This window comes from Spermophilus citellus (assembly GCF_964194105.1).
Source record: "Spermophilus citellus genome assembly, chromosome: 2".
Taxonomy (NCBI): Eukaryota; Metazoa; Chordata; class Mammalia; order Rodentia; family Sciuridae; genus Spermophilus; species Spermophilus citellus.
In genome coordinates, this window is record NC_138183.1 from 168,527,071 (window position 1) to 168,544,222 (window position 17,152).

General features: G+C 35.0%; 1 protein-coding gene across 1 annotated transcript in view; it reads left to right on the forward strand.

The window, feature by feature from the left end:
• PGR (progesterone receptor) overlaps positions 1-17,152 on the forward strand; it is an 82,597-nt gene that overhangs the window by 24,570 nt on the left and 40,875 nt on the right. The window contains exon 3 of the mRNA XM_081281096.1: positions 14,495-14,611. Coding sequence (XP_081137222.1) covers positions 14,495-14,611 — 117 coding nt within the window. The remainder of the gene's footprint in view (positions 1-14,494; positions 14,612-17,152) is intronic.

Below are 17,152 nucleotides of genomic sequence, written 5' to 3' on the forward strand. Positions count from 1 at the left end.
CATAGATTCCGATATGTTGTGTCTGTATTTTCATTTATCTCTAAGAATTTTTGATTTCCTCCTTTATGTCTTCTGTAACCCATTGATCATTCAGTAACGTATTGTTCATTGTCCATGTGATGTAGGATTTTTCCTTCCTTCTTTTATCATTGATTTCCAGTTTCATTCCATTATGATCTGATAAAGTGCATGGTATTATCTCTACCCCTTTATATTTACTGAGGGTTGCCCTATGGCATAATATATGATCTATTTTTGAGAAGGTTCCATGTGCTGCTGAGAAAAAAGTATATCCACTTGATGATGGTTGATATATTCTATATATGTCAGTTAAGACTAGGTTATTGATTGTGATATTAAGGTCAATAGTTTCTTTATTCAACTTTTGTTTGGAGGATCTGTCCAATGGTGAGAGAGGTGTGTTGAAGTCACCCATGATTATTGTGTTGTGGTCTATTTGATTCTTGAACTTGAGGAGAGTTTTTTATGAACGTCGCAGCGCCATTATTTGGTGCATAAATATTGATAATTGTTATGTCTTGTTGGTGAATGGTTCCTCCTAACAGTATATAATGTACTTCCTTATCCCTTTTGATTAACTTAGTTTTGAAGTCGATTTTATTCGATATGAGAATGGCCACCCCTGCTTGCTTACGAGGACCGTGTGCGTGGTATATTTTTTCCCAACATTTTACCTTGAGCCTGTGTATGTCTTTTCCAATCAGATGTGTCTCCTGGAGGCAGCATATTGTTGGATTTGTTTTTTTAATCCATGTTACCAGCCTATGTCCCTTTATTGGAGAGTTTAAGCCATTAATGTTTAGAGTTACTATTGATATATGGTTTGTACTTCCTGCCATGTTTGATTATTTATCTCTTTTTTTTTCTAATTTAGTTTGTTTCTCCATGTTTAGCTTTCCCCCCGTCCTCTGTCTTTACTGAGGCACTTCCCGCTGATGGTTTTGGTTATTGTTTTTCATTTCTTCCTCGTGTAGAGTTTTGCTCAAGACGCTTTGCAGTGCTGGTTTTCTGGCTACAAATTCTTTTAGCTTTTGTTTATCATGAAAGATTTTTATTTCGTTGTCGTATCTGAAGCTTAATTTTGCTGGATACAGAATTCTTGGTTGGCATCCATTGTCTTTTATTGTTTGAAATACGTTGTTCCAGGATCTTCTTGCTTTCAGCATCTGTGATGAAAAATCCGTTGTTAACCTTATTGGTTTACCCCTAAATGTAATCTGCCTCTTTTCTCTTGTAGCTTTTAATATTTTCTCTTTGTTCTGTCTATTGGATATCTTCATAACAATGTGTCTTGGCGTTGGTCTACTGTGATTTTGTGTGCTCGGTGTCTTGTATGCATCTACAATTTGTATATCTGTTTCCTTTTTTATTTCTGGAAAGTTTTCTGTAATTATTTCATTCAGCAAGTTACTCATTCCCTTGGCATGATTCTCTGTGCCTTCCTCTATCCCGATGACTCGTAAGTTTGGTTTTTTCAAGTTATCCCAAATCTCTTGGATGTTTTTCTCGTGATTTTTTACCAGCCTATCTGAGTTGGCTAGACTCTTTTCAAGATGATATATTTTGTCTTCATTATCTGACGTTCTGGCTTCTACTTGCTCCACTCTGTTAGTGATACTCTCGATTGAGTTTTTAATTTGGTTTATTATTTCCTTCATTTCTAGAATTATTGTTTGATTTTTTTTATAATCTCTATCTCCTGATAGAGATGCTTAACTTCTTCTTTTATCTGTTTATGTAATTCATTTTCAATGTGATCTTTAAGGTTCCTTTCCATCTGTCTAAGGTGTTCCTTGAGTTCTTTATATGGCCATTTTTCTTATGACTCCAGGTCCTCCTGAATATTTAGGCTGTCCTTCATTGTTTGTACTCCTTTTCTTCCTTGATTTTTTATGCTCATGATACTTCTTGTTCTGTTTGACTGCTGAGTTACTGTTTACTCTTATAAATTTATTTGATGCTTGGGAGGAGAGGTATTAGAAGGAAGGGAAGAAGTCACTAAAGAGAGTGAGTGTAGGCAGGTAGAATTCAAGAAAGGGGGAGTAAGAAAATTGAAAAGAAATGAAAAGACAAAAGAAGAAAAGTGAAAAGAAAGAAAGAAAAAATGAAAAAATAAAAAAAACAAACAAAAAAATTATAATGATAATGAAAAAATGGAAATTGAAGTTTAAAAAATAATAGTAATAATAATAGAATAAAAAGAATTAAAAAAAATTGAAACCATTAATAAGAAAGTTAAAGAACAACAACAACATCAACTACAAAAAGTGAGAATAAAATTAAAAAAATACTAATAATAATCATTAAAAAAATAATAATAAATGCAGTCATAGAGCTCGATTAACTTCTCTTCCAGTAGGTGGAGCTATGCCCACTGGGCCAGGCTTCTCCTCTTGATAGGTGGGAACCAATCACTGTGCCTTAGCTCTTCTTCCCAGACTGTGCGGGTCTCCAGTCCTGAGTGCCTAGGTCCTTGTCTTGTGGTTCCTCAATCCAGGCCCTGCTTACCTGTGGTGCTTACCACAATACTGGCTACACGCCGGGTCTGCTGCTCCTGGGAGCCCTGTTTTCATGGATGCCTGGGCACACCCTTTCTGTTTGCCTCCCTCGGACCCTAAGTTTGTAGGGCTTGGGGCTGAGGATCCCCAGCGAATTTGTTTGCCCTCAGGTAGCAACTCCCCTGGTAGCTGGTGCAAGGGACCTCTGTTGTCAGCACTGGTGGGAGCGATAGCCGGGGGTTCTGCGCCGCTAGTCCCATGTCACTCCTGATTCCCTGGGTCTGGTTATGGTGCTCAGTTGGCTTTTACCTCTGTGAGATCAGGTGGGCCGACTAGTTATTTCAGCGGGATCGTTAGTGCTGAGTCATGAGAAGCAGGCGAACCGGGGCTTGAATGCAGCAGATTCGTGCTCAGTGTGTGTTTTCTGAGGGGCCCAAAGTGTACGCCTTAGCTTCACGTCAGCTCAGCATTGCTTAGTGATCCTGAGCAAACATGCTTTAGATAATTTACAGCTCCCTATGCCCGCGCAGTTGAAGAGGTCAGAGACTTGATCTCTCCGCGCCTGCCGCCATGTTAGACCTCCTCAATGATATTCATGTTACCCTTACAGTTTCCTGGCATAAGCAAGATCTTGGGATTATACAAACTGCTGCTTCTGTTTCTAGTCCAGTTTTCTAGAACTGAAACCCTGCTGCCGTCGCCTCCACCTCTGGGCCGCGCTCTTGGGCGCCGCGCTTGTCCGCGACCTTAGCAGCGCCGCCACGGCCTCCGCTGCTCCTCGGCCCGGTGCCTAGCTCCCGGGGCCCAAGCGGCTGCCGCCGCGGCTCTCCATCCGCCTCCTCCGGAGCACGGGTCCCCTTGCAGGGGGATGCCGAACGACCCCAGAGCAGGCTCTGCCCCAAGGTGCAGCAGGGAACAGGCGACCAAGGCACTTGGGGCCGTGGTCCAGCCTTCGGAGGAAAGGGCTCGGCACGCAGCCCAGTTCCCGTCTCTAGATGCGGCAGCTGGACCATGTAGACAGGGCCATCAAGACAGCATGCAGAAAGCAAATGGTGGCTCCCGCGGAGTGGATTTTCGGCCCCAAAACCACAGCCCAGCCAACAATCCCAATCCACTAACTCTCCCTGTATAGATAATATTCAAAAAAAAAAAAAAAAAGGCAGGGTGTACTGAGCTTTCTTTGCCTCAGGTACTTACAATCCACTGCTGATTACCCATTCAGCTTCTCTGCCGGGAGTGAAGTGAAAGAGGAAGCAGATGGGCGCAAAGCGCCCGCGGCTCTGAACAGGAAAGCGTCCGGGAGCCAAGCGTCTCTTTTTCAATCTCTTTGTTTTTTCTGCTGCTTGGCAGGGTGGTCCACTACAGATTAATGGTGAAAGGAGCTCTAACAAGCTGCGCGAAGTCTCGATTAAAGCCGCTGCTCTGAGCACCAGGCTCAGCACTTCAGCAACCCCCGTACGCAGCGGCCATCTTTTTCCCAAGTTTCTCATTTACCTTTCACAGGACCCTGGCAATTTCACTGGTCCTATACTAGTCTTTGTCCCCCAGCACAGGTCCCTACACACGTGTGAGTGGAAATTCACTTCCTATTATAGGCCAAGATTTTATTTTGTTTGTCTTGTTGTTAGTCACTGTTGATTTTTCTTAGCACCCAAAGTCTTCATTGACATTTTCTGAGTAGTGTTTCCCAGCCCTGTTTTTATGGCTAAGGCAGCCATGTGAGGATCTACATGTTATGTAGAATCTACTCTCTTCTCATAGGCCTAAGTTATATATCCCAGCCCCTCCTGGAATTTAAACCTCAGTTCTTGACTCCTAGGGCCTGTATTTGTGTCAGAAAATATTTTGGATCATTGCAGATTCCTCATTAGTTTATGCTTCTGAATTTCATTTCCTTTTCTTGTCCTGGACTGAATTTCAACAATATGCTTCTACTGTGTGTATCCAGCATTTCTGTTTGCTTGTGGTAGAAGGAGAACCCCCATGCATACCAGCTCATTCTACTTCAAGCCTACAAATTCTGCATCCCACTATACTATCTTATTCTTTTACCCTGTTGAATATGCATACTTATTTCTGCTGTCATTTTGCTACACACTGCCCTGTGTTTTCAAAAAAGGCATGAAAAGTCATGCAAGTAAAATCTATTCATTCATATTCTTATTAAAAGGCAGCAAAATACAGATGTCTTATTTTTATATAGGTAAGTTTTTTCTAGCTTATAATGAAAATATTTTATTTCAATTAAAAAGGAATTTTACTTGTCATGTACCTGAAATTTTATGTCACCAGGTTATTAAATGATCTAATCACATTTTAATTTTTCTTTTATTTTCAAAATATTATCTTTTTTAAAATAATAGCAGCACTTGGAATTTAAATGTACAGAGCAAGTAGAAATAACATATAAATAAAACCACTCAACAATCCCTCTTTTCAGATGATTAAACACTTAATATTTATCTTTAATTCTATTTCTACTTTTAATATTTAACACTAATTTTAAATTTTTTCTACTTTTAATATTTAATTTTTTCTTTTATTTTGTATTTTCCCCTTTTCCCACTTTTTATAAACATTCTCCTACTTCCTCATTTATTTCTTTTTAAAGTTATAATTTTTCCTATTCCACCTTTTTAATTTTCTTTCTATTTTTATTTTTTATATTAATTTTACTGTTATTACTTTTTAACTTTTAAATTTACCCTGTATTCTTTGTCCCTTTATTTCCTGTTACTGTTGGTGTTGTGGTTGTTATTGTTTTAATTTTGTTTTTATTTGTTTTTTTGTGGGGGGGAGGGGGACAGTTTTTTGTTGTTGTTGTTTTCTTTCTGGGTAGTACTGAGGATGAATCTGGCACCTCTAGCACATTGGGAGGATGCTCTGGCACTGAACTATACTCCCAGCTCAGAGAAATTGCTTCTTACTCTAGCCAAAAGCTAGCCTTTCTTAAATCTTAGCATAACTTAATAGAAGAGATAAAAGGTTCTCGCCATTAACCTGTCCCAAACAGGCACAGCAGGGGACCTAAAGTACTGCTTCTACACATTCACCCCCATAGCAATAGCAGAGAGACAATGACATAATTGTTATAGACATTACCTGTACAAGTAACCTGAGCATAGGTCATTCCCATACTTGTTCAGATTAAAAACACAGTTGAAAGCTTTATCAATAGGTTAGATCAGGGAGAAAAAAGACTATCAGAACTTGAAGAAAGGTTGAGGGATTATCACATTCAGACAGTAATAAAACAATAGGGAAGAATGAACTGAATATGTAAGATTTCTGGAATACCATTAAAAGAAGAAACATGCATGCTTGGAATAGATAAAGAAGAAGAGCTACAGGCTGAAGGCATAGAAAATCTGTTTAATGAAATAAATAGCAGAAAATTTACCAAATCTTGGGAAAGACACTGACATCCAGGCACAGGAAGCATTTAGAACCCCAAATAGACATGACAGGAAAAACATGACACATTATAGTTAAACTGTCAAAAGTACAGAACAAAGAAAGAATATTAAAAGCTGAAAAAGAGAAGCACCAAGTCAAATTTAAAGGAAAACCCATCTGAATAACAGCGTATTTCTCATCACAAACTCTGAAGGCCATGAGACACACATTTTAAATTCTGAAAGACACAGCCACATCAATGTTTATAGCAGCACAATTCACAACAGCTAAACTGTGGAACCAACCTAGATGTCCTTCAGTGGATAAATGGATAAAAAAAAAATGTGGCATTTATACACAATGGAATATTTCTCAGCACTAAAAAAGAACAAGATCATGGCATTTGTAGGTAAATGGATGGTATTAGAGAAGATTATGCTAAGTGAAGTTAGCCAATCCCAAAAAACAAATGCCGAATGTTTTCTCTGATATAAGGGGGGTGACTCAAAGTAGGGTAGGGAGGGAGAGCATGGGAGGAAGATTATTTCTGTATAGGGAAGAGGAGTGGGAGGGAAAAGTAGGGGGAAGGGGAATAGCAAGGATGGTGGAAGGTGATGGTCATCATTATTAAAATACAAGATATGAATTTGGTGTCAACATACCTTATATATTAACAGATATATGATAAATTGTGGCCTATATGAGTATTAAGAATTGTAATGCAAAAAAAAGAGGGTACATGTATAATGGCATAATTTGGTGCGAACATACTTTATATACAGTTACAAAGAATTGTGCTGTAAATGGGTAATAATGAGTGTAATGCATTCCACTATTGTCATGTATGTAAAAATAAATAAATGAATTCTAAAAGAAAATAACTGCCAATAGATCACTATGCTCAGCAAAGTAATATTTCATAATTGAAAAAAATAAAGACCGCCATAACAAGCAAAAACTACAGAAATTAATAACTATTAAACCAGCATTAAAGAAGATACTTAAGGGGATCCTACACCTGGAAGAGGAAAAAGATAAACACAAGCATGAGAAAATAGCTAAATTATCCATTTAAATAACGAATTTTTAAAATAAATCCCACTAAAATAGTAGATAAGCAAGTGAAAATTTGTAAACAAATAATACTAACACAGAAACCATCAAACCTCTAAAGTTGAACAACAGAAGAAACTACTATAGAATATTCAAAATAACCATATGAAATACAAAAGAAAGAAAGAAAGAAAAAGAAAAGAACATAAACAAGTACATACCTATTACTAATAACCCTGAATGTAAATTTTGTCTAAATTCTTTAATTAAAAGATAAAGACTGACTTATTGGGTGAAAAAAAAATAAGACCCAACAGTATGCTACATGCAAGAAACTCACTTTACATGCAAACACATACATAAATCAAAGTGAAAAGACAGAAAATTATATTTCAAGCAAATAGAATCTGACAATAAATAGGAATAACTAAACTTATATCTGATGAAACAGACTTTAAGCCAAAATCAGACAGAAGACAAAGAAGCTCACTATGTATTGATAAAGGAAATGATTCATTAATAAGATATATGAATTGTAAATGGATATACACCAAATGTTAGAGCATCCAATTTTATAAAACTCACATGCTCTACATAAAGGGAGAGATATGCACTAATACAATAATAGGAGGTAACTTCACTACCTCATTCTCACCAATAGAGAGACTATTCAGAAAAAAAAAAAAACAATAAAGAAGCATCAGAGTTAAATTACACTATAGTTCAAATGAACTTAACAACATTTACAGAATATTCTATCCAACAGCTACACAAAATACATTGTTTTTTTATTAGCACATTGACATTTTTCCAAAATAGAACATATATTAGGCCATAAAACCAATATCATCAAAATTTTAAAACTTGTAAGAATTTCTCACATCGGGTCAGAATGTAATGAAACTAGAAATCAACAGTGAGAGAATCTACAACAGTTATACAATATACTTTTGAACAATATACTTTTGAATGAACATGGTTCATTGATGAAATGATGGGATTAAAAATTCCTAGAAAACAATATGTACCAGAACCTGTAACATGCAGCAAAAGCAATAATGAGAGGGCAGTTTATAGACATGAGTGCCTACATTAAAAAACAGAAATCTCAGACAAATAACCTAATGATGCATTGTGAAGTCTTAGAAAAATAAGAACAAACTAGACCCCAAGTTGTAGAGTAGTAGAAATAATAAAGATCATGGCAGAAATAAATAGATACTGAAAGAACAATATGAATGATCAACAAATAAAATTGACTAACCCTTGGCTTAACTAAAAAAATAAAGAGAGAAAAGACCCAATAAATAAAATGAGAGATGAAAAGGGTATATTATAGCAGATATCACTGACACTTATAGGATTAATAAGGATTATTTTGAAAGACTATATGCAATTAAAATGGAAAATCTGGAAGAAATGGACACATTTCTGGATGTACATGATCTAACAAAACCAAGCCTAAAGATTATGGTTTTAGAATATAATAATCTTAAGTAGATCAATAAGAGTAAGTGAGATTGAAACAGTCTTCCAACAAAGAAAATCCCAGGACCAGACATATTCACAGCCGAATTTCACCAGACTTTAAAAGAATTAACACAATGTGCCTCAAACTATTCCATTAAATAGATAGGGAAGGCACTCTTCCAAACTAATTCTGTAAAGTCAGTATTACCCTGCTAACAAGATGAGATAAGAACAAAACCACCACCACAACAAAAACTCTAGACCAAATTCCTTGATGAACACAGATGACAAATTTCTCAAGAAAATACTTAGAAATCAAATTTAACAGCACATTACAAAGGTCAGACACCATGACCAAGTTGATTTCCTTCCAGGGATACAATAATGCTTCAAAAAACACAAGTCAATAAACATTAAATAGCACATAAATAGAATCAAGAATAAAAATGACATGGTCATCTTAATAGATACAGAAAAGACTTTTGACAAAATTCAGCATTCCTTCATGATAAAAAGCCCTGAATAAATTATATATAAAAAGATCATTAAATTATACATAAAAGAATCATCATACCTCACATATAAAGGCTTTATATGACAAACTAATAACTGACAACATATAAAATGGGGAAAAACTGGAAGCATTTCCACTAAATCAGGAACAGTCAAGGGTGCCCATTCTTATAAAATATAGTACTTTCAATTTAGCTGGAACAATTAAGCAAAAGAAATAAATAAAAAGGATACAAATAGAGAAAGAGAGAATCAACTTATCTCTATTCACAGATAGGATTCTGTAAAAGGCTTTTAGAACTAATAAACAAGTTCAGCAAAGTAGCAGGATACAAAGTCAACATATAAAACTCAGTACCTTTTCTATACACCAATAAAGAACCCATTGAGAAAGAAATCAAGAAAAGAAATTCCACTCACAATAGCAAAAAATCTTATACAAGGAAGTGAAAGAACTGTGGTGAAAATTATAAAACACTAAAGAAAGAAAGAAAGAAAGAAAGAAAGAAGACATTAGTAGATGAAAAGACTTCCCATGATCATGAATTAGGAGAATTAATGTTGTTAAAATGGCTATACCCCTGGAAGTGATCTGCACATTCAATGCAATTTCCATCAAAATACCAATGATGTGGTTTTTTTTGTATAAGTAAAAAAAATGATTCTTAAATTCAGATGGGAGCACAAAGGACCCAGAATAGCCAAAGCAACCTTTAGAAAAGAGTAATAATGGAGGCATCACGATACCTGATTTTGAAATATATTACAAAGCCATAAATAACCAAAATAGCACAGTTTGGGCATAAAAACAGACACACTAGACTAATGGACTAGAATAGAAGTCCCAGAAAATAAACCTACACTTTTTCAGCCAATTGATTCTCTTCCAAGGTGCCAAAAACACACCTTGGAGAAAAGGCAGCCTCTTCCCCAAATAGTACTGGGGAAAACTGGATATCCTCACGTAGAAGACTGAAACTTACCTCCATTTATCACTTGGTACAAAAGTCAACTCAAAATTGATCAAATACCTTGATGTAACATCAGACACTTTGAAATGACTAGAAGATAACATTGGGAAAATACTTCAAAATATTTGCATAAGCAATCATTTCCTGAATCGGACTCCAATACCTCAGAAAACAAGAATTGACAAATGGGATCACATCAAATTCAAAAGCATCTGCACAGTAAAAGAAACCATCAGAAGAATAAAAAGGTAACTTTAAGAATAGGAGAAAATCTTTGCCACATATTCATCTGACAAAAAATTAATATTCAGAATATATAAAGAACTTAAAAAAGTTTAGCAACAAAAGGGTGAGTGATTTGAACAGACACTTCTCAAAAGAAGTACAAATGAACAATAAGTGTGTGAAAAAATGCTCAATATCTTTAGCCACTGAAGAAATATAAATCAAAGTTACATTAAGATTCCATCTTATCATAGTGAGAATGGCTATTTTCAAAAATAAATAACAAATGATGGCAAGGAGATTTTTAAAAAGGAAACTTTATACATTGTTGATAGGAACATAAATTAGCACAAGTACTGTGGTAAAAAGTTTGGAGATTCCTCATAAAGTTACAAATAGAACTTCCATATTATCTAACTATTCTACTCTTGGGTATTTATGTGAAGGAAATTAAATCAGCATACATAAGTGATACCTGCATATTTGTCTTTATTGTGGCACTGTTTATAATAGCCAAGATATGGAACAGCTTAGGTGCCCATCAACAGATGAATGGATAAAGAAAACATGGTATATGTACAAAACGGAGTAGTACTCAGCCATAAAGAAGACTGAAATTACGTCATTTGTAGGAAAATGCATGAAACTGGAAGACATCACATATTTTTCTCTCATATATGGAAACAAACAAACAAAAAACTGGAAGTAGAAATGTAGAAGAGGAGAAAAGGGACTATTAGGGAAAGAGAAGGGGTTGGAGAGGAAAGGGGGAGAAAAAGTAGAAGGGAAAATACAAGGCATGATATATCTTTGTGTGTAAAATCAGCATAAAACCCATTAATTTGTACAAGTAATGTGTTAATCATTATAATAGAGAAAAATCTACAGACTGTGTAACTCCCGTCAAATTAATAATGTCATTCTTCAAAGAGCTAGAAAAAAAGTCTTAAAATTCATATGGAAGAATAACAGACTCAGAGTTGTCAAAGTCATCCTGAGCAGTAAGAATGATAATGGATGGATCACAATACCTGATCTCAAATTATCCTAGAACTATAGTAATAAAATATGGTAATGGCATAAAAAATAGACATGAAGACCAATGAATAGAATAGAGGTCACAAAGACAAATCCATATAGGTATGGTCATCTGATCTTGACCAAGGTACCAAAGACATACATTGGAGGAAATAATAGTCTTTTTAACAAATGATGATGGGAAGCTGCATATCCACATGTAAAAAAAATAAAGCTAGAACCCTATCTGTCACCCTACACAAACATCAAATCAAAGTGGGTCACAGACCTAAGAATTGGACCAGAAACACTACAATTGCAAGAAGAAAATACAGTGTCAACATTTCTACATTGGCACAAGTACCAATTTCCTTAATAACATACTTCAAGCTCAAGAAATAAAACTAAGAATCAATAAGTGGATGGCATCAAATTAAAAAGCTTCTTCAGAGCAAAGGAAGCAATTAAGAGCATGAAGAGAAAGCCTACAGAATGAGTGAAAATCTTCACCAACTATTCTTCTGATGGGGGAGTAACATAGAATATATAAAGAACTTAAAAAAAAACCAAGAAAACCAAATAACCTAATCAATAAATAGGCAAACGATTTAAACAGACATTGGTACAAAGAAGAAATAAAAATGGCCAATAAATATTCCCTTAACAATCAAGGAAATACAATCAAAACTATACTGAGGTTTCATCTTACTCCAGTTAGAATGACAATCATTAAGAATACTAATAACAATAACTACTGATGAGGATGTGGGGAAAAATACACTCATACATTGTTAGAGGAATGGTAAATTGGTACAACCACTTCAAAAAGCAGTATGGAGATTCCTCAAAACCCTAGGAAAGGCACTACCATATGACTCAGCTATCGTACTGCTAGGTATTTATCCAAAACAACTAAAATCATCATCATACTATAGTGATATGTACAAATGCATACCAATGTTTATAGCAGCACAGTTCACAAGAGCAAGTTATGGAACCAGCCTAGATATCTGACAACAGACAATTGGATAAAGGAAATGTGGTGTGTAGTCATGATGGAGTTTTACTCAGCCACCAAGAATGTAATTATGTTACTTACTAGTTATAAATAGAACTGGAAAACACACTATGTGAAACAAGCCAGACTCAAAAAGTAAGCACTAAATTTTTCTCTCATGTGGAAACTAGAGAGAGAGAAAATAACTAAAATCAATTGCAAAGTAGAGAATCTCACAAAAATAGGAGACCAATAGAGCAGAAAAATGGGGAGGGAGGGGAACGTAGGGAAGTACTGAGGAACAAAATCTACCAAATGCTGCTATGTATGTCCATGCATGAATATGCCACAATGCAATATATATAGCATATTATACATAATGTACTAATCAATAATAATAAAATAGAGATCAATAGAGCAAGTGGATCAGAGGAAGGAGGAGGGGAGGGAAAGGCAAGCTAGTGGGAATGAGATTGATTAAATTATGTACATGGCATAATGAATTCCACTATTATGCATAATTACAATGCACCAAGGAAAAGAAGAAAAAACAGTAACAAGTGATTTTTAAAATTTACTATACATGACAATAAGTGAAATATTATAGGTCTTATACTATTTTGTATATTTTGACTATACATGAAACAATAAGTATAATATGTATACATTTATCCAAGAAATGTTTATTAAACCCTTATTATATATAAGAGTTAAAGGATCAAAGGCTAGTTTCTCCTTTTATAGAACTAAGAAAAGACAGGCACACAGCATTTATAATGGGAATACACTGAACATGCATTTGGCACCCAGAAAAATGTGTAAGCCTTTCTGGAAACTGTCAGGTTAAACCAGACGGGAGCAGTTAAATGGAGACTTGAAAGATAAGTAAGGTTTTGCAAACCATATTAATAGAGAAAAAGGGAGCACAGTCAAAGACAGTAAGGAATATTAGGGTAATGCAATGATATTAGTGCAGATAGAGTGTAAAGAACATAAAAGAGAGAAAGTAACTTAAAAGGCAGAATAATACTCACCCCCTCTTTTTCCACCCTAAAACAGACAATAGGTGTCCCAAGGAGAAGGAGAAAGCATTGTGCTCCATTACAGAGTTCAGTGAATAGTTCTTCAGGTTTTGACAGGGACAGATATACAAACATTAAAGGCAAGAGCTGGACACTATCTCATATTTGGGTGAACTCTCCTATTTTTCATCCTGTGCCATCCATCCTACTTGTAGTAGCTTAAAGCTGGTAAATACTCCTGGATACTTTACAACCCCTGATAGTGACAGTGTAGGTAGAGAACAAGGATGCTAGCAAATGAATTGCTCAAGTGGTTTAATAGAGTGACTTACGATACAAGTAGAATTGTAAAGTCACATTGTTATGATGGACTGAAGGGAAGCAATAATGTGCAATTAATAAGGACTAAGCAAGAGGACCTGGGTATGGATGTATTTTCAAAACCAGAAAATAAGTTGGGAACTGTTATGCTGGATTTATAACCCCAAAGTTTAACATTTTACAGATTTCTAGGATAATGTCAAAAAGTCAATGCATCTGTGCATAAACTGCCTTCACTTGAATATCAATCATCCTGACCCAATGACACATGTAATGGAGTGGCCCTTATGTTTCTCTTTCATTCTTGGTGACTGAGTCCTTTGAGGTACAGAGGCAGTACTTAGAATCTATGCCAAATTATCTCAGTCAGCTATGGTTGGAATTTCCTGGCTGTAGAATTTTTTTAACCAAAAAAAAATGCATAAAGAAGATTAAACACTAACTATACCCCTTACATTTTGCTTGCATGGGGTCTAGTTTATAGTTCCAGTGGACCAACTCTTTGTGTTAAAGATGATCATAACTTATAATGGACTGAGCTTCCAGGTTTCCTGCAGTCATTCCAGCTGTTATGGGCAGTTCCCAATGATAGGAATTGTGCCAACCCTTCAAGGAAGTGACTTCGTGCCAGTGCTCTCAATATCAGAAATTTTCCTTCCTACTCACACTTCAAATGTTGAACTGCTAAATTTTTTAATCCCTTATGGCTTTTAAGAATTGCATCCTACTTGGTAACTATAATATCCTCTTTTATATTTAAAATGTGTTTGAATTTATTTACTACTTCTCATTACCTCATTTAGGCCCCTGAAGTCACAGGTAGAGTGTTGAGCAGGTTTGAGCATGACCAACATTCAGTGATGCCAAGCAAGAGATTGGCTTAGAGTCGTGGTCTTGCTATTGTGTGTTGATCCTCTGTTCAGTCATTTTTGAATATAATTTTCAATGATCTTAGATATTGCAAATAATTTTTACTTTTTCACTTTGTAGGACAGCATAACTATTTATGTGCTGGAAGAAATGACTGCATTGTTGATAAAATCCGCAGAAAAAACTGTCCAGCATGTCGCCTTAGAAAGTGCTGCCAGGCTGGCATGGTCCTTGGAGGTAAAATTGATGTTTTCCTTAATAACATATTTATGCTTTAACACTTTGGGTCAGAAATTCCTAATTTTCTTATTCATCTTTATTCTTGCTTTATTTTTTTCTGTCTTGATTATTGATGTTGACTCTTCACACTTGAGTGTCTGAATGAAGCATATGGATGGGTTGTCTTTTTTTTCTAGATTCATGAAATTTTCCTACATATGATTCATTAATAATACTTTATAATATGCAGTCTATATCATGTCTTTTTATGTTGTTGTTTATGGTATCTTTTTTAAAAAAATTAAATAATCACACATTAAATCCCACTTAAATAACCAATGTTCTCCCTTTATGCTCTTCTCTGCCCAGAAATAATATAAATAAAATATTCAGAATAATCTGAGTTTTTCACATTCATTTCCTTATCCTACTTACAAATAGTTTTTGTATTAAGAAATAGGAATCTAACTTCATTTTCCATATGGATAACCTATTACCATAGCATATTTATTGACACAATGGTCCCCAACTTTTTTTTTTAAAAGTACACCACCTAGATTAATAAAAATGTTTGAAGCCTCCAACCCACAATGTATGTTTGTTTATAAATACACACATACAGAACTACCAAATTGTATGTTAATGATTTTTAATGATTTTTATTTTTAGACTAAATTATAAATATAAATTGTCACATTTTTCTAATAATACTCAAATTAAAAATTCCATTGAAATTTGTAATACCACTTCTGTTGTACACCAAATTCCTATATTTGTTCTTTTACTTACTTCTCTATTCCTGAACCATTACCACAGTATCTGAAGTGCTGTAGTTCCATATATGTTGATACCTGGTGGAATAACTATCCCTAAATTATGTTTCTTTTTTCAGCATAATTGGTGCTTCTTGTTCACCTGAATTTTCCTCTTAAAGTAACATTTAAAGGCTTATTCTCAGTGGTTTCTAGTACTTGAAACCCTGCATGAGTTCATACCCCAGGAATAATTAAATACATTTTAAATTTTCTTGCCTCTCTTTTTACATCAGATAATATTTCCAACAACATCCTACACTAACACTAATTGAAGTTGTTTCAGTTTGTCTTCTCCAAACAACATATTGCCATCCAAAATAATTCATTTAAAATTCATTTAGAATTTCATAATCTGATGGCTTGTAAGGACTAACATATGATGCAATATATTTTTGAAGGACAATTCTAGGATTAAAAATAAAACTTATTGTACTTCAGGTTTATATGATAGATTCATTCAAATCTAGCGGTGTCCTGAGATAGCCATCACAAACTGAGACATAGAGCAGTGGTCACTGATTTCATAAGTGGATCTGTACAGAGGCTTTTTAGAAAGAAATGGACTGTGCACTCTGATAGGCCACAGTTCTAATGTTCTTCTGCCAGAAAGTCAGTGGCAGGAGTCTGGGGAGTGAAAAATCAAACTCCTATAAATTAGGAAGAAGATATCTAATTTGTAGGATTAGATTCAAATTGCTAGGACCATATTAAATTTCTGGAATAAAGTGGAGAGTACTTGTGGTCTGTTGAAAATGAGAGTCCTCCTGAGAGTGATAATTTTGATTGCTCATGGTTGGATTCTTCTATAACTAAGAAGAGAATATCATGAACTACTAAAAATGGAGCCCATGTCTCCTTCCTTACCTTCTTTCTTTCCCTCACTTTCGTCCCTTCCCTCATTCATTTATGTTTGATCCTCTTTTTTTCATTTCTGATACACAGCCCCTTTAAATACATGGGATAACACTGAAAAACTTTTAAGATTTAATAAAACCCTAGGGTGGAATATCAGAGTTCAGAAATATGGCTTTGACATGTCATGACATAGAGTTTGTTAATGGGCAGTTTGTTCCTATCTGCTTCAGTGGCTGTGTTCTTGTAAGAATTATGTTTAAGCCGTTTGGTCTTTTTGTTGCATATGATTCTTATTTTTAATGAATCACTTCCCTTACAGGTCACAGTGAACTTCTGCATTTAGTTGATTGCTGTGCAGTACTGAGTAGGAAGATAGTTATATTCTTAGTGATGGTAATATATCTTCTAATTTAGGTGTGCTTCTAACTTCTTTCCTTTAGACAACATTTTTGTTTACTGACTCACAAAGTTTTTCTGAAATGAACAGAGCTCTGTATTTTGTATTTGTGGTAAGAATGCTAAACTATTACAAAGGTCTTTCAAAAATAAGTAGCTTTCTACATGATGGGATGATTAAATGAAGAGTTGTGTTTGTTGAAATATTTTTTTAAATCCAGAGACTGTTTATGGGATTTTGGGTGGCGGATAAATTTTTAAAAGTTGTGTTGAGAGCCAGTTTCTCTTCTACTCATACTCTCCCTCCTTTACCTAAATTCACCCCTACTTCTCTTGGCAAAGAGAATAACTTCCTGGCCTATAAAGTATGACTTCTGTAGTAAAACTTTTTAAAATCTGTTTTGTTTTGGTTTTCTTTTTGATTCTATTTTTCCTGAAGAATTCCACAATTTAAAAATTTGGGACACAACAATATTATTGCTGGAAGGACAGA